The 21,009-nt window shown below is 45.5% G+C and overlaps 4 protein-coding genes across 6 annotated transcripts; 1 reads left to right on the top strand and 3 right to left on the bottom strand.

Annotated features, from left to right (window-relative positions):
• Positions 1-73: 73 nt before the first annotated feature.
• On the bottom strand, positions 74-3,496 carry LOC132257225 (glutamic acid-rich protein-like). Of its 2 annotated transcripts, XM_059754058.1 has the most exons (7): positions 3,356-3,496; positions 3,073-3,183; positions 2,948-3,010; positions 2,552-2,884; positions 2,323-2,488; positions 823-2,257; positions 74-762 (listed from the first exon to the last, which is right to left on the bottom strand). In XM_059754058.1, the coding sequence occupies exons 1-7, from the start codon at positions 3,417-3,419 to the stop codon at positions 115-117; spliced, it is 2,820 nt and encodes a 939-aa protein (XP_059610041.1). In that variant the 5' UTR covers positions 3,420-3,496; the 3' UTR covers positions 74-114. The 2 variants fall into 2 exon arrangements, with proteins under 2 accessions (XP_059610041.1, XP_059610039.1); XM_059754056.1 differs by having other exon boundaries at positions 2,323-2,884.
• A 93-nt stretch (positions 3,497-3,589) lies between these two features.
• Positions 3,590-5,487, bottom strand: LOC132257280 (traB domain-containing protein). Its single transcript, XM_059754124.1, has 4 exons — positions 5,310-5,487; positions 5,064-5,214; positions 4,924-4,997; positions 3,590-4,869 (listed from the first exon to the last, which is right to left on the bottom strand). Exons 2-4 carry the CDS (start codon positions 5,140-5,142, stop codon positions 3,748-3,750), a joined length of 1,275 nt encoding a protein of 424 aa, XP_059610107.1. The 5' UTR covers positions 5,143-5,214; positions 5,310-5,487; the 3' UTR covers positions 3,590-3,747.
• A 665-nt stretch (positions 5,488-6,152) lies between these two features.
• On the bottom strand, positions 6,153-20,491 carry LOC132257263 (photoreceptor-specific nuclear receptor). The gene is made up of 8 exons (XM_059754101.1): positions 20,482-20,491; positions 20,196-20,417; positions 13,692-13,986; positions 11,329-11,432; positions 7,523-7,637; positions 7,367-7,425; positions 6,964-7,308; positions 6,153-6,894 (listed from the first exon to the last, which is right to left on the bottom strand). The coding sequence occupies exons 1-8, from the start codon at positions 20,489-20,491 to the stop codon at positions 6,203-6,205; spliced, it is 1,842 nt and encodes a 613-aa protein (XP_059610084.1). The 3' UTR covers positions 6,153-6,202.
• On the top strand, positions 7,963-10,268 carry LOC132257283 (uncharacterized). 2 transcript variants are annotated; one of them, XM_059754129.1, is made up of 5 exons: positions 7,963-8,113; positions 8,185-9,264; positions 9,349-9,543; positions 9,605-9,976; positions 10,036-10,268. In XM_059754129.1, the coding sequence occupies exons 1-2, from the start codon at positions 8,074-8,076 to the stop codon at positions 8,967-8,969; spliced, it is 825 nt and encodes a 274-aa protein (XP_059610112.1). In that variant the 5' UTR covers positions 7,963-8,073; the 3' UTR covers positions 8,970-9,264; positions 9,349-9,543; positions 9,605-9,976; positions 10,036-10,268. The 2 variants fall into 2 exon arrangements, with proteins under 2 accessions (XP_059610112.1, XP_059610113.1); XM_059754130.1 differs by lacking the exon at positions 10,036-10,268 and having other exon boundaries at positions 9,616-9,626.
• Positions 20,492-21,009: the final 518 nt, after the last annotated feature.

The raw sequence follows: 21,009 nt of genomic DNA, 5'->3' as shown, positions 1-21,009 counted from the left end.
CGCATTCAACTTGAACACAGCGACCGTTATTGACCGTTGCAACAGTTTGACAAAACATTTAAAAATTTAATGAAAAAAAATGCAGAGAATGTACACGAGACCCATGAGACTGCTTCACTTGCTGAGGAACTTCTTTTTGACATTCCTGTGCATTAAGTCCTTGGAGGACTCCCGCACAGTGCCGCTGCCATACAGTTTAGCCTCCTTGAAACTCTTGGCAGGTTTCTCCAAGGCACTTGTGCTCAAAGTCTTCTTGCTCATGCCCTTCTTGGGCTCCAGTGATGTCACCACAAACTCCATGGCGCCCCCACGGACTCCGGTCTCCACCACGCGCACCTGCGGTTGGATGTCCGTGATCTGGAACACTCCGGTGGCCGTCCAGGAGGTCGTGGAACGCGGAAATACGGCACTGGGCTCTTGAACCTGATGTGCAGGCTTAAATTGCTTCAGCCTCTTCTCCCTCTTGAACTGCTTCGTCACCTGCGCCTTCCTTATCAACTTCGCATCGCGCACACTGAAGATGTTGTCCTTGGCCACAAGAGGCTCCACATTGAACATCCCGGACGTCGTATTGATTTGCTTGGGAGATTCCGGAGCAATTTTGCGTCTCTTCTTCATTCCAGTGTGTTCCGGATTTTCTTCCGCAGTTCTCTTGCTCCTGTCCTTGATCTTCGGCGTGCGTTCAGTGGCAGCAAGTTGATTAAGCAGAGACAGAGGGAGACGCTTGGGATCCTTTGATGGCAAATCTTCCGCCGGAACAGTCTGAAATCCAGAGTACACAAAAATTAGATTTCTGTCCAAGAAAGTGTGTTGAAAACTCACCTTTTTCTTCTTCCTCTTCATCGACATCTCCTCCTCCTCTTGCTGGGATTCTTGCTGTCTTTCCTTCTTCTTCTTCTTGCTCTTCTGCACGATGGACTCTTCAGTGTCTTCGTTCACAGCATCCTGACGCTTCACCCTCTTCTTCTTCTTCGTGGACTCCTTCGTGGCTTCCGGAATCATTTCAACAGCCTTTGCCTTGGCCTTTGAATCCGTCTTGGCGGACTGCCGAGGATTCTCTTCCTGCGCAGTAACCACTGGATGCTCCTCCTCACCCTTCACCTGCTGCTGAGCTTCTTTCTCGCGCTGCTTTTTCTCCTTCAACTCCGCCTTGAGACGCTCCAGATCAGCGCGCTTCTCTTCCGCTTTCCTCTTCAACTCCTCTTTTCGCTCCTTCGCCGCCCGCTTCTTCTCGCGCTTCTCCTGGTTAATCTTCCTCAGAACACCAGCAGCCTCACGCTTCTTCTGCAGAAACTCCTGACAGCGCGCCGTTATAGCACTGAAGGATTTTCCTTGAGAAGTCGCTTCCTCCTCTTCCTCCCCCTCAAGATCCTCCCATTGGCCATCGCTCTCCGACTCTTTCTTCCCCTCCTTCTCTTCCTCTGACTGAGAATCGCTGTCAGATGATGGCTTTGGTGATTCCGGAGACTCCTTTTCCTCAAGCGCCTCCTTCACGGGGGTTTCTCGTAAATCCTTCTCAAGATTTCTCGGCACCGATTCACGCTGAGGACTTTTCTGTGGCGTTTTGGACTTTTCAGACGGCGACAGAGAAGTCATTGACACATCCTGATCGAACTCCGCATCAATCACTCTCTTGTCCTCCTCTGTCAAGTTCGACAAGACCGTTCCTTGGAAGCGTACAAGGGTGGTGTCTTTATATCTCTCTATCTCCTCGTCGCTGTCTTCAATCTCCCGGATTCTCTTCCTGCCCTTCTTCACCGTCTCACATTTGGCCTCCAATTCATCCAGCGAATCATCTTCGGCACTCTCCTCGGCTTCATCGCCGGAAGACTGAATGAAGTCATCTTGAGAATCCTCTTCGTCATCATCATCCACCTCCCGATCATCTTCGGAATCCTCCGATCCCAGAGAAATTCCATCTACGGGAATTTCGTGGTCATTCAGATATTTGCGCTCCTCCTCATCCATAGACTCCTCCTCGTCGTCCACCTCTATAGCTTCATCGTCGATAAAATCACCCGTTTTCACCTCTTCCTCATCGTCCTCTTCTGCATAGTCATCTTCACTGTCGATTTTCACTAGTTTGTAGATGTGTTTAATGGGTTGTTCCGCCTCTTTGAGCACTTCTTGACGCTTCTCTTTCTCCTCCTTGCGCTCCTTCTCGCCGAAAGCGTCAATTGGACCCTCGCTATCCTTATGACCAGTCACAGACTGAGTCCAGCTTGTGGAGAACTCCGTTTTCGCATCATCAGTGACACTGAAAGAGACCAAAAAGAGGGTCAAAATAACACTCATTCAAACTGACGAATAGCAAAGTCTTACCCAGAATCTTCCGGCACTTTCTCCTCTGTCTTGTCCTCGGCAGTCTTTTCCACCTTCTCAGCACCATCAACAATCTCCTCCACCTCATTGCCAGCCTCAACTTCCACCACCTTCTCGCCGTTCGGGCTGTTCTGAGTCTCAGACACTTGCGCGGTTTGTCCCTCATCTGAAATGCGAATGGACGTTAGGCGCTCCAGGTGCACCATCGGCACTTTGTCCGAGGGAATACTTTCTGACGAAGTGTCCGCCTCTTTGGCCGTCTTGGCCGCCGCTCTGGGCGTCTTGGGGAACTGCACGCGCTCCTGATCGCTCTCCGGCGACTTGCTGAACGACACACTTCGTCCATTGAGACTCTCCACGTTCTGCTGCGTGAGATTGGACGCTGCCCGCTGGCGAGTTATGCGTGGCTGTCCAGGATTGGGTGTGGTGGTGGTGGAATTGGACTCTTGATCACTGGCCGGCCGGCGATAGGCCGTGAAGCTCTGTGGCATGGGAGAATCGGCAATCACTGACGTCCTGCGCGACCTTCGCGGAGTGCCGATGCGATTCTCCGTCGGATTGCCTAAATGCCACATGGAAAATAGCTCAGTGACTTCTCGCTGTGACATCACAACACTATTCTCACCCTTCTCATCAATGGTCTCCAGCGGAGGAGTCTTCTTCGCGGCTCTGGTGGATCTTGTTCCGCCTGCAAACAAGTTCAAACGAGTTTGCTGATCAAGAATTCCCGGAAAGTGCGCAAAAACTCACCTGGAGTGTCTTCAATGATTGTGTCCAAGGACATTACCGAATTCGACCGTTTCGGCGTGCCTGGAGTGTCTCTCTCCACAGATCCCAGTCTCCTGGCCACAGCCCGGGTCACTGGAAGCGAGAAGGGGGCGATAGAACAGAAGCCACATACAGAAAAGTGCACAATTTACGCTTTTTTCAAGCGTCCCCCGTTGATCCCGTTAATAGATTCCCAACCAAGTTGCGCCCACATTTGTGGCATGATTTTTCATGCAATCTCCATCAAATAGCAGCAAATACTCACTTCTCACAGGCTCTGGGGACACCTGGATCTCCTCCTCGCTCTTTGTCTTCTGAACCTTTGGCATTTTTCCGGCAATTTTCACTTACAAGACGCCACAAACACGTGCTGCTGAAACTGTGCTGCCCTTTTCCGATGCGCTTTCTTGCCCGATGAGCGAATCGGAACTCAATCGGTCCATCGCAGTTCGACAATTTGAAAATGCGCCGACAAAACAGAAATCTCTCTTCTCATATATGTTCTCTATGAATTTTTATTATTCAGACAAATGGACAAGAAAGAATATTTACACGGCAAAAAGTGTGACAAATTGGGCAAAGAATTGGTTTAGTGGCTGGTCTCTGGGTTGATTGGCCGCACGAGAGTTCGTCTTACAGTAGAATGAATATCAGACATCATAAGATCCTGGGCAGAAGAGGTCGCACCGCGCGATACAGGCCGTACCCCACGGCGCCCAGGAAGCCGTACTTGATCGTGGCCCTGATGATCCGCCCGCGCATCGTGGGCGGCGGAATGACGAGGATCTCCGCAATTCGTCGCGAATCCACTTTTCCCCAATTTGCCATGATGCCGGCCGAGTGTCCGATTCCCACCACGCCCACCACATTGATGGGCTGCAGCGGCTCGCCGGGATGCAGTGGCGTGGAGGCGGCCATCTGGAGTGTGTGGCAGAGATACAGATCGCGCTCCTTCACGAACACCGTCTCGAAGGCGGGAAACTCGCCGGCCATCTCCTCCATCAGCTTCTGCAACAGATCGCTCTGCTTGCAGTTCTCCACCTCCTCCTTGTTGATCTTCAGATCCGACGTGATCAGGCGCCACACGAGCTTCAGCGTCTGCCAGAACGTGAGTCCGTGCAGCGAGCGCTGCAGCGTCACGTTGATGGGCCGATCGCCGAGATGAAGCATGCAGTGCGGCAGCTTCTGTGCCTCCTCCAGCGCACGCCTAAACTCCCCGCCCGGCGCCATGCCCAGCTGCTCCGTCAGCTTGGCACTGATGTTCAGCAGCAGGATGAAGAGCAGCCCAATCACCACGCCATTGGACTGGACGGCGTTGCGCAGCTTGCTCATGTTGATGTCCTTCGCCTCCTCCAGCAGCGTCTTCTCGTCGTACTTGAGAATGTGAATGCGCGAGCCGCACAGCTCCACCACCACAATCCGCGGGCGCACGTTCCTGATCACCAGCGATACGTCGTTCTGTGACTCCTCGCTGTAGTGCGCCGTGCCGACCAGATACACTCGACTGCCGTGCGGCGTGGTCAGGAGATTCACTGTTGGCGGCAGATTCCTGTCGAACTCCTCCAGGCTGCTGTAGATCTTGATCTCAGTGCTTCTCTGCGGTTCCATCGCGGGCTTCTCCGCCACTGTGGTCGTGGTGGAAGTGGACGCAGCCGCCGTTTCCGTCTCATCATCGCTGCTGATCATAATCACCTCCTCGTGGCTGTGTTTTCGCTTCCTGCTAGCTTCTGGCGTGTGTAGGGTCTTCTCATCATCGGCCATCAGGACTGACGACTCATCCTGCAAAGAAATGAGCTGTGTAGAAACAGAAGAAGCCACATCCTCTGCACTCACATTCGACTGAAGCGTATTCTCCAGGGTTTCACTGCTCATCTCGCTGGCGGTCTGTGTGGTGTCGCTTTCGGAACCTAGAACAGCCCACACAGAAGTCATTTAGTCGATTTGCCACACGAAATTTCCAGAAAACCACTCACCAAATCCACTATTGTCCAGAGCACTTCTGTACAATGTGTCGTCACTTCGATCTGACACTGATGAATTTAACTCGGCCATAATCTATAGTTTACTGGAATTGTTTACTGCCCTCTTAATCAGATGGAGAACTGGAAAATTGCAGTTTTCTCACTGAAAAATCCAAGAGAATCCATCAAGAATAAAAAACGACACGTCAAATGAAATCAAAACATAACCTCACATTCAAATACACTATATTTACCTACCAATTTACAGTTTGTAAACGCCGAGGGTGGAAAACTTTCACGTGGAATTGACTTTATGAGTCTTCTAGAAGACTTTTCAGTAGTTTGGAAAACTTTTCACGCACTTAATCACTGGGAAAATTGCGAAAATGTCAGCACACAAATGCAAACATTCTGATTTCCCGATTCGTGGTGAATAGCGCACTGTTTCTTCTGGATTCCGCTAGGGGGATCATTTCGAATTCCGCTCCCACCAAAATATAACTGTAAAATGGGCTCCATTTTGGAGAAGCCGGAAATTGGCTCCAAACGCTCCAGATCATTCGTTACTCGTCAGTCTCTCAGGATGGCAGGCACTTCAGGTAATACGGGGAAAGCTAAGGTTGTTCTCTATCCTCCGATTATGGATGAGAACAACGTTTTTCTGGAGAAGGAGTTCGCGAAAGTGGTCCAGAAGCACATCAGGGCTTGCATTGCGAAGCTGCCCAGGATCGATGTCTGGGTTCTCGAAGACGAACTCGGAAAGTGGATAGAGAAGGACCCCCGCAATAGTGGCGACGATGCCCGGAAGTATTACGGGCTTCCTCAGTGCGCTTACACACCGTCTGTTCCGGAGGACACGACGGAAGTGCACGAGTACGCATTGGCTCACGGCATCAACCTGGATGAATTCGACGATTCTGGAAGGCTCATTTGCGCCCAGATCTATCGCATGATTGTGGTTGGACTCAAGAAGGGGAGAGTCTACTACTTCACCCAATTCCATCACCTTGTCTGCCAGGAATCCTGCAAGGACTACGCATCGTGCCCGGTTTGTCAGTGAGAGAGAGAGAGAGAGAGTTGCAAATAAATTGAATATGGCTTGATTTCCACGAGTTTTACTGAGACACAGACACAATTACAGCGATCCTCCCCTAGTTCTTGTACATATCACAGAGCACCTTCTCCATGGGTGTGTTGCCGATGGTGCGCTGGAAGTACAGCGACTCGATCTTGTGCGAGTGAACGGTCCGGAGGAGTGGCAGCATGAGAAGCAGCCTGCCGAAGCGCGCAATCTGGCCGGGAAATTGGCTGCGGCAGTGCTGCGCCAGCATCACTTGCGCCTGATCCTGCAGATTCTCAATCTGCGCCGGATCCTTCAGGCCGCGCGTCTCCGAGCGAAACAGCACGATCGCCTTGAGACAGGCGAACTCCGCCGGATCCACGAGCACAGACTTGAAGCGACACAGCGTGTCGTGCAGCGTACGCACGTCCTGCGCCACCTGCGTCTGCTTCATCACGCCCGGATTGGAGAGATTGGCGCAGTGCTCGGCGGAGGAGAAAAGAGAGCAGCTGGCCGTGTCCAGAGGCATACACCACTGGATGGAGTTGAGCAGGAACAGTTCCGCCCACGACTCCTCCAGTAGGATCACCTGATCGCGGAACGGCAGACTGGCGAAGCTGGGCAGATTCTTGGCCCACTTCACGGCCATGAAGAGCAGCCGAGCGCTCGTCTCGAAGATGGTCTCCTGTGGATGACCGTAGAATTTTGGGGGCATCAGGCAATGCATGGGGCCCGTGGGCGAGCGGTCAGTCTCCTCGTCATTCGTGACATCAATGGAGTCCTCTGCAAAGCCCCAAAGAAGCCCAAATTAACACACTCTTTATTGCACAGAAAATCCCACCCGAATCTCACCATCGTTGTCATTTGAGGGAATGGGACTGCAAGATCCCACTGAAGACATGCTCTTGGCGGACTCTGGAGCCGCCTTCACGCAGTTATCCACTCTGCCGGCCTCCTTGGTCGAGTTGCTGAGCGGCGGCGACGCCGGCGGCTGAGAATTGTTGCTGGACGTCGTCGAAGCATTCAACGGACAAACACTCTCGTGATTGCTGTTACTGCTGCCCGTTCTCATGACGCCCACACTGCCCAGGGCGCCGCCTGAAGTCCCCAGCGGAGATCCGTGGTGGCCAATGCTGTTGCTCAGAGGGAATGACGATGGATTCTGGAACAGAGTGCTCACGGGAACAGCATTGAGCGCTGCAAAGATACGCAATGATAACTCTCTTCCCTCTTTCTTCCCACCACGTGAAACTACCTGGAGGAGTGAGAAGTCCCGGGCCGTATCGATTGGAAGGCAGCAGCGACACGGGAGGACTGAAAATATTATCGAAACTTCTGGGAATCATTGGCAGTTGCCACAATGTCTCCACACAGTGAGACTTTCTCAGCACCTTTCTGTGCGTTCTTTTACCTGAAAACCCCCACTGCAACCGCTGCCTCGCGCAGGGCATGTCCTTGTTCCATGTCACGCAGAGCCTCCGGACGAATTGTGGCGGTGTTTCGTGGCTGACGCTCATTCTGCACGGCTGAAGAGTGGAAAAAAGCAAGAAAATTCTTTGAGGATCCAGAAAAAGCATCATGGCGCCACACCGTCAGCGCCTCTGGTGGAAAAATATTGCATAGTTTTGAAAAAATATTCACACAAAGAAAAACGCGTTTAGTGTGTGTTTTTCAGGCAATTTTCATCATTTTCATATACTCGAAGTAATCCCTTGAATTTAATTTTGAAATAAGTATAATTCACTAAATTCTAACACTCAATGGCTTTTTACTGGAATTCCTTTTAAATTTTATAGCAAGTGAGGTGAAAGTGAAATGTCAGGCGTGGTGAATTTTGTGAAATGTCATTGAGTGTTTACAACACAATCAGCTGTTGGATAATTTTCAGATTTTCACTCTGTCTCTGCATTTCCTGCACTAATTTTACGTGTAAAAGTTATTTAAGTGTCGAATTAAAGTAAAATGGAACCCAATTGGGGTGATTTGCCCACAGAATCGCCTGGTAAGTGGAGTGTTTTGAAGCGCACAGCAAAAATGCAATGAGACTGAGGATTTATTTTGGGTGTTTCTCAGGAACGAAACGTCGCGGCCCGCGCACGAATCAGGAGCAGCGGGAAACCTTTGTGGATTTTGCGACAAAACACCCGGGAATACTAGACAGCATGCATCCGCAGTACCACAGGCTCTGGGCGACGCTGTCGAAGGTGCTGAACGCAGCCGGAGCGCCGCAGAGATCTCCGGAGGAGTGGTCGATTAACTTCCGCAATTGGCACTACAATCTGACCAGTAAGATGAAGACGGCGCAGGAGGAGGCCAAATCAGGACACCCGCCCAGGGTGAAGTTGACGCGCTTCGAAGAGCGCGCTCTGCGCGTCTGGAAAGAGCTTCCGGACATTCCAATGATTGCGACGAAAAGCGAGTCGCAAGAGCACAGCATGAGCGACGATGACACAACTCTTCCTCCACCCCATCCAGAGGGTGAACAGCGAGATTCTCTGGCCGATCAGGATCCTCTGCTGACCACAACTCTCGGGTTTTCCACAAAATCATCTCCGCGATCTGTTTCCCCGCAAGTTAACAATGATGCCGAGGATTTGGATTGTTCCAAGGATTGCTCGGATTATTTTGACAGCGTGTTGAAGAATCAACCACATAATTCACGCACATTCACCAATATTCCACCGCAGCCTTACACGCAAAGGGAAATGCAATTCTTTCATTTGCTGAACTCAATGCGACAGGAGAGAGATTTCTTCAAGAATGAATTCCTATTGATGAGGGGAATGATGCAGGATGCAATGAAATTGCTCAAGGAGAAGGATGAGAAGAAGCTGAAGTATTCCAAGTATTCTAAATAAATGAATTTTTGAATGTGGCGCGCAACAACGCCAGATTCAACACACGCGAACTCTAGCAGAATTACTTTCAACTACACTTGTAAATATTTTTGATAAGTGACATTGCCGGTGCGATTCGCAATTTGGTGTTTAGCGCGATCCTTCAGTATTTTCAGCGTGATTTATCAAAGAAATCATGTCCAGCGACTCAGAAGGTGAGTGTAATTAATTGAAGAGTTCGTCAGTGCAATTCCAATGGTGATTTTCTTTTTATTAAGAAGCAGATGAGAGTCAGCGAAGTCAACCCAATACAAAGGTTTGTTTCTCTTCCTTCTTTGTGGGTTTTTTTCACAAAAGAGCCTCAAGTTAAGCGATTTCTCTGCTCTTTCATGGAAAATAGAAACACCACACTCAAGAGCAATTTGATGTTCTCATTAGTACGATTGGAAAGAACCCGATTGACTTCAATATCGGCCGAGGATCACGAATGGGTCCAATCTTGACTGCGAAGAACGCCAAGGCGTGGCAAGAACTCACCGATGCTCTCAATGCAGTGCCAAATGGCGCCAAGAAGACAGAAACTCAGTGGAGAACTGTAAGCGCGAATCACAAAAATATCCGGTCAAATGATTAATTTCCTTTCCACATCCTCACAGTCTTGGCACAGCATGAGAGGCCGCGCTTGGAGACATCAGCGAGATTGCGAAAAACTGGGAGTTCCTGTTAATAAGGGATCGATTCACTACAGAATCCTCAATGTGATCTCAAAGAAACCAAAGAGAACGACAAGGACGACGAGTGACTGTTCTGCAGACGTGACAAATTCAGCAATTTCACAGCCAATCAGCAGCGCTCCAGATCAGGATCCTCTGCTGACCACAACGCTGCAAGACAGCCTGAAGAGATCTCCCTGTTCCCTCGACTGCTCTAGGCATTCTTCCCCTGTGCGAGAAGACGCCCTTCCTCGCCCAGAAGAGGCAGACAAATTTGATCATCCGCCTTCAGAACCGTACACTCTCCGGGAAATGGTGAGTGCTTCTCAGCGCTTTCTTCCGCATTCACTAGGCAATGTAATGTATTTTTGCAGCAATTTTACTACTTACTGAAGTCCGCGAGAGAAGATGTCCGGAGATTGACGGAGGAGAGAAACTTCTTCAAGACTGAATTTGTGTTGATGAGAGAAATGATGCAAGAAACTGTTAAGTTTTTGAACAAGAATTAAATTATCGGTGAAAATGGGTTGAAAATAGAGATCGTTTGTGTGATTTGAGCATTTAGGATTTGATATTTAAAATTAAGGGGCAAATAACAATAAAGATATTCTTAGAAATGGCAAATTAAACCCGGCTTATGAGAATACTTAACATGGAATTTGATTAATTTTATATCATTTTCACTGTGATTTGCTTTGTTTAAGTTGTGAAGCGGCTTAAATTGAATTAAATAAATAGAATTAAATCTAATTTAGGGGCTTTTCTTGAGAATTTACTCGTTTATAACAAATCAAAAGTCTTTAAAAACTTAGGAAAAGCATTCTCAAGTCTGACTGAATTTTCACAGCTTCAGTCCACAGAATATTTCCTACTGAACTTTACTCTTCGATTCACTCGCAATGTTAGGGGTTAAAAATGTGCTTAATGTGAAATGCTAATGAGCGAAAGAGGTACAATATCTCGCGATTTACTAAATGGTTAAATCCTCTGAAGCGCCGAAGTGCAATGGAATAATTATTATTGTTTGTCGCGCGCTAAAGAGCTGCACAGAATTGTGCGTGCAAGTGACCAGGGCATGTCCGGGGTGGGGCGCTCTGGTGCTGTTCCGGGGACGGAGGATCAGCGGCAGGTCAGATGCGAGTCAGCGTGGAGAAAATGGAAAAACGCACGGGTGGTAAAACAATGTGTGACACGTGCCGTGATTGTCCGGGGCCCACAGAGCAAATGCTCGCCTCAAATTGCGACACCTTCGGCGCGGGGGGTCTCAGGGCCACTTTCTGCCCTCGAGGACTCGACGACAGGGTGTTCTTTTCGCAGAGAGACGCAAATCAGATTTCCCGACGCGCGATGCACGTGCTCGACGCGTATGCAAACGATTTTCCGCCCACCTCATTTCCCGCTCGCGCGCGCGGTGAGGAGATGAAAGAGCCTCTCGTTGGCCCTCCAATTGGTTAAATTTACACTAAATTTGATGTCTGTGGCGAAAGTGTGACCAAAGATGCGGTAATTGTGCCCAATTTGCATAAATATTCTGCACTGGCGCTGAGTTTTACCATCATTAAAATTCACACACACACACAACACCATTCTTTGTGGCCTCTTCATGGAAGATTGCCTCCTCTGAAGGGGTTGTTGGCATGTTTTTTTTTTGGGAATAAGTATCTTACCGTCTTTGTTCATGCCCATTTGGAGGCACTTTTTCAACCGGCAAGCTTGGCATTGATTCCGATGCGCCTTGTCCACGACACAGCGTCCTGTGCCTGCTTGGCATCTGTTGGAGAGAAGAAGGAACGAGTCAAGGGGGAGATAATGTGACTTAAATCTGTACATCACACTGTTGTCTTCAGAAATCAAGGTGTCAAGATCAAATTGTGAGAATATGAACCTAAAATTTGTACTTAAAGACTCCAAAAAGGTTTTTGTCCTGCTGAACAATTGAATTCAATTTATCAGTCTAAAATCTGTTTGGTAACTTTTCTTAAGAGATTCTGGAAGGTCTCAATCAATATATTTGATTTAATCTGCAAAGGAATCTTATTTTCTAATCATAACCTCACAAATAATAGGACAGATTTGAAAGAATCTTCTGAACAGCTGAGGTAATCCTTTTGAAAGTTTTTTGAACTTTTACAATTTGCCAATGGACTCAAAATTACGGATTATGATTCAAAACTAGGTAGAAAAGCTCTTAAAATTGCCATTTTCTCAATCCCATATTCTATTTTTGTGGTTATGTTTGATTTTCACCAATTTTGTTTAGTTTTATCGCCGTTTCGTATAAATAGAATAAATCACATAATCGAGAAACGCAAAAGAAGGCTTTCATTCTAATATTAATCCTTACACAACTTCGTAATATCTCCCCCTTTGGGGGTGAATCTCTGGATTAAATTGAGCAAGAAGTCAGGGATGATTGTTAAGGATTACTCAAGCAACTTCTTCGCAGAAATATACCTGCAGCAGCACACAAATTGATATATTCATTTGCATTGAAATCGCTCATCATTTGCAGATTCTTCAGAATGTCTCTCCAATTATCGTTCCTCAATAGAAGCGCTGCTCATCTCATTTGGAATTAATAAAGTCACCCCTGAGGTTGTTGGGAATTGTCTCTCCTTTTGAGTCTGGCATCCTTGTGATATAATTGCGGATGAGTTTGAGTGGTGCAGAAGATGGGCAAAGAGGATGATTCGGGTGACTTCAATTTTTCACAAATCAATTCGAGTATCTCCTTTGACCATCTGCGCTCCCGATGGAAAGACAAAAATGGGATTTCCTCCTGGCGCACCCCTGGTGTTTTTGGAATCTGTTGCCACCACAAGGATTAAATCCCGTCGGTGAGCGACGGAAAAATCCTGCGTGATACACTTTCTTCCCGCACAATCAAGGGATAATTGCGTTTTGATTCATTCGCTCTTGCAATTTGCATAAATTGATTTCGGGCTCTTGACCGGCTTAAGCGCTGAGGCATTTGATGATATTTGCAATTTAATCGGCAAGAATCTCTCCCAAATGTCCATTTGATGCATCGCACACACACATTTGCCCAATGTTGCGCGCGAAGCGAGTTGAGATATTTCAATAATTTCCCCGCCCTTGCTCGCCGAGGCTTCCAACCCTCGCGCAGGGGATTCGCAGTCTGTGGGATTTATGAGGACCATTTAGAGAGGCATGAGCAATTGATGGTCACATTTGGCACCAAGTGGGATTCACTTGATCCTTGTTATTTTGCTTCTTCTTCTCCGTAATCCCCAATCTTATTCATATGACACTCCGGGAATGTATACAACTCTGCCACTGACGCCAGAGTGAATAAATTAATAATTTCCTGGTGTTTGCAATGGGAAAATACAAATTGATATTCACCCCCGCCCATGAGGGGTGGCAAAAGAGCAATGGTGTGAGGACTGAAAGTTATTTTTTTCACGGATTTTTATGTCACTGCATAAATTTAAATATTAAATCCCCTGTTTAAATAGCATCATCAAGCATCTGATACCATTTCGGAGGCGAGATTGTTATTTCTCAGAGTTGATTATGTTCAGAAATAGATGAGAAATTACGAACTGTGGAAAAAATCTGCTTATTTCCTGAAGCTTCTGGGGAATAACAGTGCTTAAAGTGTGGTTTCTTGTTCTTCAGACTCAAAATAATTATATTAACTTTGTTTAAACAATTTGGGATTAAAAATTATGGCAATTAACGACTGTTTTATAAGATTGAATCGATTGAATTGATAAGAATACAAAACAATTTCAGTTGTGAACTTCATGAACAGTTTGAAAAGCAACTGTCTTCAGTTCTCACTGATTCTTTTCATCAATTCATCCTGATTTAATCACGAAATATAATTCTCTAATTGGCCATTTCTGAACTCTCATCTATCTTGCTTATCAACTCTGCGACTTCTATACAAAACCAGCGCAAAAATAGTAAAACCAGTAACTACAATTAGAAAAGGGGATGAAATGCAAACACGAATACAGTATTCCTCTCATTTTCTCCAAAAATGTGTGGCAAGTGATTTTACCTGTAGATGAGTTTCCGTCGGACGCTGCGCTTGAAGAAGCCCGAGCATCCGTTGCACGCCAGGATGCCGTAGTGCTTCCCTGAGCTCGTGTCTCCGCAAACCACGCACACGAGACTCATGTTCTGCACCTTGCGCCCATTGCCGGGCATCACGGTGTTTCCGTTGCCGTCGTGAATGGCTCCGCCGCCATTTCCGCCACCGTTTCCGGCGGCATTCCCATTGGGCGGCGGATGCCATGGCATCAAGTGATTGGGTGGCGTCGGGAAGCAGGATCCCGGCGAGTTTCCACGGTGATCTTTATGGGCGAGATATGGAGATTATAGAGTTGTTAGAGTTTATTAATCTGTCTGGCTGAGAGAGAGAGAGTCAATTGCGAAAATTGCTGGTTCATGAATGACAACAAATCCTCAAGTGTTGATTGTGTGACACGCAAATATTCCCCGAAGAACGTGTGCAGCATCGCAAGGATGTGGGAATAAATCTGTTTTAAGTGAATTATACACTTAAACCCCTTCTTCTTCCCTTTTTTCCCCTGTTTTTCTGGCATTGCTTCTCCTCGTCGCACGGGTCAATTGTTTCGTAATCACCCTCTAATTGAGAAGAGTGATTTCTTTTCTGCCGAGGGTGAATGTGCGCGTCCGAGGGGTTGAGATTCGACTTGGTTTGCAATTCAACAAATTGCAAAGAGTGGAAGAGGAGCAAGTTGATGTGCGGAGAGATGGGTTAATGAAATTTGTCAATTATTTGATTTGATACTTTTGTGCCTTTCCAATGCAATTTATTAGGCGATGAGATGTGACGTGGAGTCTTGAGGGAAGGAAGAAAATGACATTGAGTTGGATTTTCTAAAGAAATCTCGGATCGTGAGGAAGAAAATTGATAAATTCATCATTTTGCTATCAATCGGAAAGCAGAAGAGAAAGACTTTGCACGATCAACTTTCTCATTTGCACACAGATCACAGAAGAAAGCTAAAAGAGTGTTTCCATCGCCTTTCAAGTGTTCCTCTAAGTTGTCCCTTTACAAATTGGAGGTTGAAAGGGACGTTTTGTCGTGTTTCGGGGAGAAAAGACCTCGACGATTCGATTTGATAGAATTTTCTCGACTTTTTTTTTCTTCTTCTTCTGCCTGTTTAGTATGGAAAAATGTGAATGAAGTTCTTCTTATTTGCCCTCAAAATTGCGAAAGTCATGTCACGTTTCTAGGAACGTGTTTATTATAAAAAATCTCCTCGCATCGACTTTCTTTTCATTTGTATACTCAGGATTTTTCTTCGTGGATGAATTGAGGAGTTCTTTTAGAGTAATGGAAATTCCAGAGCCAATAATGACGATCCATTTTCTGCACACTTTCCGCTCGAGTTATTTGCAATTTCAATTGCAGAAAGTGTTAATCTATTGTTTGTTTGGCAAAGAAGGGAAATGAATGTAAAATTAGAATGATAATTTCAGAGTGAACATATTTCAAGCTAATTGTGGGTGAGATAAAATTGCACTGAAGTTGATGGATAAATCTGCAAAATGGCAATAAAAGCAACCCTTCGCCAGCAACACTCGTGTGTGGGTGGATAAATTCACTTATTGACTGTCTTCGCCATGAACTCAATATATTTCCATTATTGTCAAATTAATGCTAATCATTTTTGACGGTGCTCAACAAAGCGAAACGACGAGTGCAAATGATGGGAAATTTCATTACGCTCTCCTCCCAAATCACTTTCCCACAAGAATTTCCTCTCGCTCAACCATCACTCAACTCAGGGGCGTTTTCTATATACACAGAGATCACTGTCAGCATAAATATCTGTAGTTATTGTCTCGTCTCTCAGGTATTTTGCAAATATTTACATTTGGGCGAAGCATCGAAATCAGAAGCGAGAGCGCAAAACTCCCCCCAAAAATTCCATGTTTCCAATGTTTTCGAAGGAAGAGTGGAAAATCGGATTTGTCATTTTGGTAATTTAATTTCTGCCTGAGTTATTTCGCGAATTTAGCAAATGCGAGGCGGGAAGAGTGAGAGAGAGAAAAGTTTTGCGCCTTTCACGTCGCTGCCAAAGGACAAGGAGGAGAAAAGGAAAATAAGTGTTTGGCGAAAAGCAAAACTTTCAATGGTTTTTCCCCCGAGAAGAGCAATTTTCCTTTCGTAAAAATTTCCTCATCTCTTTCTCTTCGCTCTTGCCTTGAATTGAAAAAGTTTTTCCCATGTCAGTAATTTTTCTCTATCTCATTCTTGAAATCTCTCCTGACTCAATCACTCTTTTCTTTGGCCTCTTCTTTTTCTGTCTCCTCTGCACCAATCTTATCTGCGCTATTTCGCGTAAACTAATTTCAGGTGTAACTTTTTCCCTTTTACAGCATGTGGCAGTTTTAATGCAATGATTTTCCTTTTACTGCCTTCAGACACCTAAATTGTCTCAGTCTGTGTTCTCTTTCTCTTGTTTACTTTTATTTGTACATTTTTGTGAGGCTTATTTGAATGTTTCTTGTTGGGAGGAAATGTGGCGCGGTTTCTATTGATTTTTCATCAATCACACTTTCGAGTTTTATTGGAGTTTTTCCTTCACTTTGACACTTTGCAAGGGAAAAAAAGCTTTCCCACGCGTTGCCGTCAAATATTTGCATTGCATGGTTTCAAGGGGAAATTACACGGAATTACAATATATGCACTTGATTGCAAAATTCAAGAATATTTCACGACTGGTGTAGCAAAAACTTCAACGTTGTACCACAAAGTCATAGTGTTTATCCTGTAATTTCAATAAGCAAAAATGTGACTTGGGCAAATATCAAGAAATTTCTCATTTTGATATTTAATCAATTGGCGCCGACAATGAATACAACAATTTCATGTGTCACTACGAAGTTTGCGGTGTTATACTTCTTATCAGCGAATTATTAATGATTTCACAGCATTATTTGCCCAAGTCTTTTCACATATATGTGTATGACTTTTCGTCTTTTTCGTCTATTTTTACTCATCATCGAGTAATTGTTAGTTTTTTGTCGTCTCAATCATGCCGGGTTTCTCGTGGCGGAGAATCAGCTGTATAAAGTTTAACTTCTGAAGCGCCAATTTTTGGACAAGCACACAAGATGTGTTTTGTCAGAGTGCGCGATCGTGGCTAAGAGTTAAATATCTTCCAAGCACGTGTAGACGAGAATTAGTGAGGCACAAGGTTAAACTGTTGTCCTTGTATTAAAACACAGATATTTTTTGACTTAATTGCGATGGCAAGTTTCTTTTGGATATTCTCAGGTGTTCGTGTGATGAAGAAACACTTCAAAAATCCACTGTCTTTCAGGCGGTGTCTTTGGGGATGAAAAATTCACACAAAGGCCACCGAAGAGAGGATATTCATATTAGTATTCACAGAGCGAACAACTTAGAGCTTTATGCGTCAAATTGTCTGTGTATATTTTTACATACAAGGTGGATTGGTGTGAAAAATTGAGAGAAAAAAGCCACCCCGAGGGAGGAAATGGACACAGTGTCTAAGGCGGGGATGAGATTTTGGAAAAATGACAATTTGATTAAGAACAATGCGTTGAAAAATATCATTGAGGCGGACGTGCTTGGAAAATTTGCTGGCATTTTATCACTCTTGGCTGAGAATAATCCTCACGATTTTCTCACGGCACGTGCATTTTTTCTACCCGCGCGAAATGTGGCGAAAAATTACCTGAACCGTCGGAAAGATTGTTGGTTGATATTTCCATAATTTCACACCACTTTTGATCACCTGCGGCAGAAGTTCAATAATAAACAGCACTGTTTGGATGCGAGAGGAAAAACGCACTTTACTCACTGGATTGTTCACAAGGAAATCGTGAGGAAGGATTTTTAGTAATACAGTAGTTTGTTAATTTCACTCAGTTACACACTCTGATTTTCCACTTTTTCCTCCGGTGCCAGAGTTAAATTTGCATCAACCACCATCAATTTCTTATTGATGCTGTTTGAGTGGAGGAAAATTGCTGGTGCCGCGGTGGCTTCTGCTGCCGTGACTGTTTTTATGCCGCGACAGTGTGTGTGTGATTGTAGATGAAATAGGGTGGAAGCTTTCCAGCAAATGATGCTGAAATTCCCGCCTCTCTCTCGCATTTCGTGAATTCACACAGCCACACGAATTGTCAACCATCTCTCGACCAGAAGTTGATCCCACTGAGATACACACACCACCATCAACCCCTCGGCAACGCTTCGCCCTGCCATCCACATCTTGGCACACACTCTTGGCAAAGTGCTGGGAAATCGTCCTCAGCATTTTTATTGCATCCCCTTTCCGGCCCTACACCGTAAAACCCGCACAATTCGCCACTGAATTCACCTTTTGCGATGCGATAAAACCACCCAGACTTGATAGTTTTAATTAATTGCATGATAAAAATGCCAATTTCATGCTTATAGTAAAACGCAGTGCATCAAAGAACAGGATATCTTACTAAATTACATCCTTTAAATCCAGAAAAAGTAGTTTTATTCACCTCTTATTTATCCCACATTCTGAATTTGTACATTTACATGTTGTTTTATCAGGTGTTTTATGTCTGGAAAGGTTTTAAAAAATTCCCCTTGAATTTTGCTTTTAATAATTTTATATATAGAAAGTTTTTTTGCCAGGAAATATGTTGATTTAATAGTTTTTCACGAATTCCCATAAGTTTTTTCATGATTTTTCCCTCACGAAGAAGCTCTTTTCAGCGATTTCTCTTTTACGCGTGGCACGGACTTTAAAATCAAGTTGATCATAAAGCTAAAAATAAATTCGCATTCTCAACATTCAGCCATTCCTGACGTGCACTTTCGCCCCTTCGTTTCTAACCGTGCAAATTGACTTTGTGTGCTATTTTCATAACCCTCCTGTGCTCATGTAGAGCTCCTGAACTCTGAACTGAAATACGATTCTATGCTTTGATTTGATGTTTGTCACGCCTTTGGGGCGGAGTCTCGCAACCATTTCCACACGAATTTCCCGACAAACAGAAGCAGAGAGAGGCAGCGAAAGCCCTACTTTCACCACCACGATGGAAAACGATGGCAACGATGGGGTGGCAAGTGGGGGGAGGAAGTGGAGAGACTTTGGTGGCCATGGAAGCTTTTTAACATGTTAAAATTCAGGCGCGATTTTCCATTTTCTCCCTCTGTCTCACTCACACTGCCACGATTTGGCTTCGTGTTCAGCCCTCTTTCCGCGCATTTGCGGTTTATTTTCCATACAGTCCAACTGAGTTTGGATTTTGACTGAAGGTGGATATTTTAATTTAATTTTGGCACATCGATTAATTCCCCAATCTTGCTGGTTAGGCGAAGGGGTGCGAGATGATTTTTCAATCCACCAAATTTTGCCTGATTCCTGAAATTTTCAACTCTCTTTGTGCGTGTCTTGGCGTGCGGGGGTGGATTCGTTTCGACAGGGTGGTGGTTATATATAATATGGCAAAGTGTGGGATTAAATGCAAATGAGAAGCTCATCGATTTTGGCACAAAAATCTCCCTCAAAACTCAAATGGAATTAATTTTGTCACATTTGCCCAATTTCTCACATTCCGTCTTGTGAGCTTTTTATCTTTCACCCCGCGTGATTACTTTCGGGGTGGGTTTTATTGTTCACAACCAAAGCTTTAGAGATGCTTTATTTCGAAAGTCACTCCACTGATTGCCTGCGAGCTTTAGAGACAGAGTGTGTGAGAGAGAGAAAGCGAATTGTTAGTGGGTTTTTCGGATTGTGAAAGAGGATTATAATGAGTGTGCCGATTAAATTTACTTTATGCTATTTTCATCTCCACATTCAACATGGGCGGAAAATGCTTTCTCCCCCGAAGAGATTGGATGTCATAATAGAAATCCAATCAGAGAAATGGAATTTTATTGCACAACCTCCGCTCCTTAGTATTCTGAATACATGTTTTTCTGCTCAGATCTGCGCGTGTGGGTTTTATGTTGGAATATATATTTTCTTTATGAAATGCAATAATAGTTGAATATATTGCGGGGTGTTTTTCCCAACTTGCCGCACATCTTTATGGGGGCGAGGAAGACACTTTGCCATATCTCTCAGGGTGATCCATTACCAGTTTGGAGCGCTTTTCTTTGTTTCCACATCCAAGGGGAGAAGCAGTTGGATTTGGACATAAAGATGAATCCACATGGAGATATCATGAGCAGCCAGAATCACTCACCCTCTGACGCGCGCTGTGGGGTGATGGAAAAAAATTCTTTTTGCTGTGTTGCGGCGGATTTTCCATGTGCGCGCGGGGGATGAAAGAGCAAATGAGAGAGGGCGAGACAGTGTGAGTGAGAAAAGCTCAGATGGTGAAAAATGTGTTCACCAATGAAAATACACAACGTAACAAATGACGCTCCAATCCGATTACTCTATGACAAAAGCAATAGAGTGTATCCACCCTCAAATCCACACTCAAGGGGTGAGAATCAATGCATATATTCTCGTCTACACTCAACATTCGATGGGTGGAAAGCTTTGCCACACACCAGAAAGCTTACTCTCTGGCTTTAGGGGTTTCCGCACATGGTGTTCACTTTCTGTGTGTTTGCTCTGCCCCGGCAAAGTGGGTGGCGGACGGGCGGGCGGCGGGGGCGCAGGGGGTGCAACGAGAGTGATGCTGTGCCCATTCTGAGGCGTCTGCCTGGCGCTCTGCTGTGCCCGTGCGTGGCTCAGAATGGGGATGGTTGAATTAAATTGTGAACTAGTTTGATACTTGTGGCCTGGGCGAGGATTTCATCCCTCATGCTCTTCTGCACGCTTTGAAAATGGATGGAAAGTGCGCACTGAGAGTCATGGCTTTGAATTTAAAACACAGACACAGGCAGAGAGACAGGGATTTCTGTAGGGTTGAATGGACCGGAAGGGATGATAAATTCTGTGGTGACCAAGAATATAAAGAAAAACAGTATTTTTTAAAGACGAAAATATCAAAAACTAAGAATTCCTCACAAGAAATGATTGATTTTCACAGAAAAATCCCTTGTGTAAGTGCAGAAAACGCAGTTGTTCACCCTTTATTGACTTCAAAAGCCGAACCAACGTGGTCTATTCTAAGTACTCAGCATCAGTGCTGAATCAAAGGCGGCAAATCGCTGAGACGGTGCCTGAAAAATGGGGTGTTTTGCGAGATTGTGTGTGTGACAAAGGGCATTTTATTTAGTGGGATGAACAGTTGGTTGATGTATGGCGAAGTGGGTTGAATGGTGTAGGAGCAAAATACAGTGGATCGAAGGATTTTATGGGATTACGACACCGCTATCCCATTAATTAATTGATCAATAAAATCCCCAACACTTTTGCCTCTTCTTCTTT

This window comes from Phlebotomus argentipes, unplaced genomic scaffold, assembly GCF_947086385.1.
Source record: "Phlebotomus argentipes unplaced genomic scaffold, Phlebotomus argentipes genome assembly contig_42, whole genome shotgun sequence".
Lineage (NCBI taxonomy): Eukaryota > Metazoa > Arthropoda > Insecta > Diptera > Psychodidae > Phlebotomus > Phlebotomus argentipes.
The sequence above is the reverse complement of the archived record's forward strand: the minus strand, read 5'-3'. Positions and strand labels throughout refer to the sequence as shown.

Bases quoted from the DNA above. Each gene is read 5' to 3' on its own strand.
- LOC132257225 (XM_059754056.1), bottom strand. From the start codon at position 3,419: ATGCCAAAGGTTCAGAAGACAAAGAGCGAGGAGGAGATCCAGGTGTCC. The intron at 2,885-2,947 runs GTGAGAATAGTG...TGTGGCATTTAG, and splicing joins GGAGACCATTGATGAGAAGG to GCAATCCGACGGAGAATCGC. The intron at 763-822 runs GTGAGTTTTCAA...TCTGGATTTCAG, and splicing joins TGAAGAGGAAGAAGAAAAAG to ACTGTTCCGGCGGAAGATTT.
- LOC132257280 (XM_059754124.1), bottom strand. From the start codon at position 5,142: ATGGCCGAGTTAAATTCATCAGTGTCAGATCGAAGTGACGACACATTG. The intron at 4,998-5,063 runs GTGAGTGGTTTT...GGGCTGTTCTAG, and splicing joins TCTGGACAATAGTGGATTTG to GTTCCGAAAGCGACACCACA. The intron at 4,870-4,923 runs GTGAGTGCAGAG...ATTTCTTTGCAG, and splicing joins AGAATACGCTTCAGTCGAAT to GATGAGTCGTCAGTCCTGAT.
- LOC132257283 (XM_059754129.1), top strand. From the start codon at position 8,074: ATGGAACCCAATTGGGGTGATTTGCCCACAGAATCGCCTG. The intron at 8,114-8,184 runs GTAAGTGGAGTG...GGTGTTTCTCAG, and splicing joins TTTGCCCACAGAATCGCCTG to GAACGAAACGTCGCGGCCCG.
- LOC132257263 (XM_059754101.1), bottom strand. The intron at 13,987-20,195 runs GTAAGCTTTCTG...TCGCCCATAAAG, and splicing joins GAAACCCCTAAAGCCAGAGA to ATCACCGTGGAAACTCGCCG. The intron at 7,426-7,522 runs GTAAAAGAACGC...TAATATTTTCAG, and splicing joins GTTGCAGTGGGGGTTTTCAG to TCCTCCCGTGTCGCTGCTGC.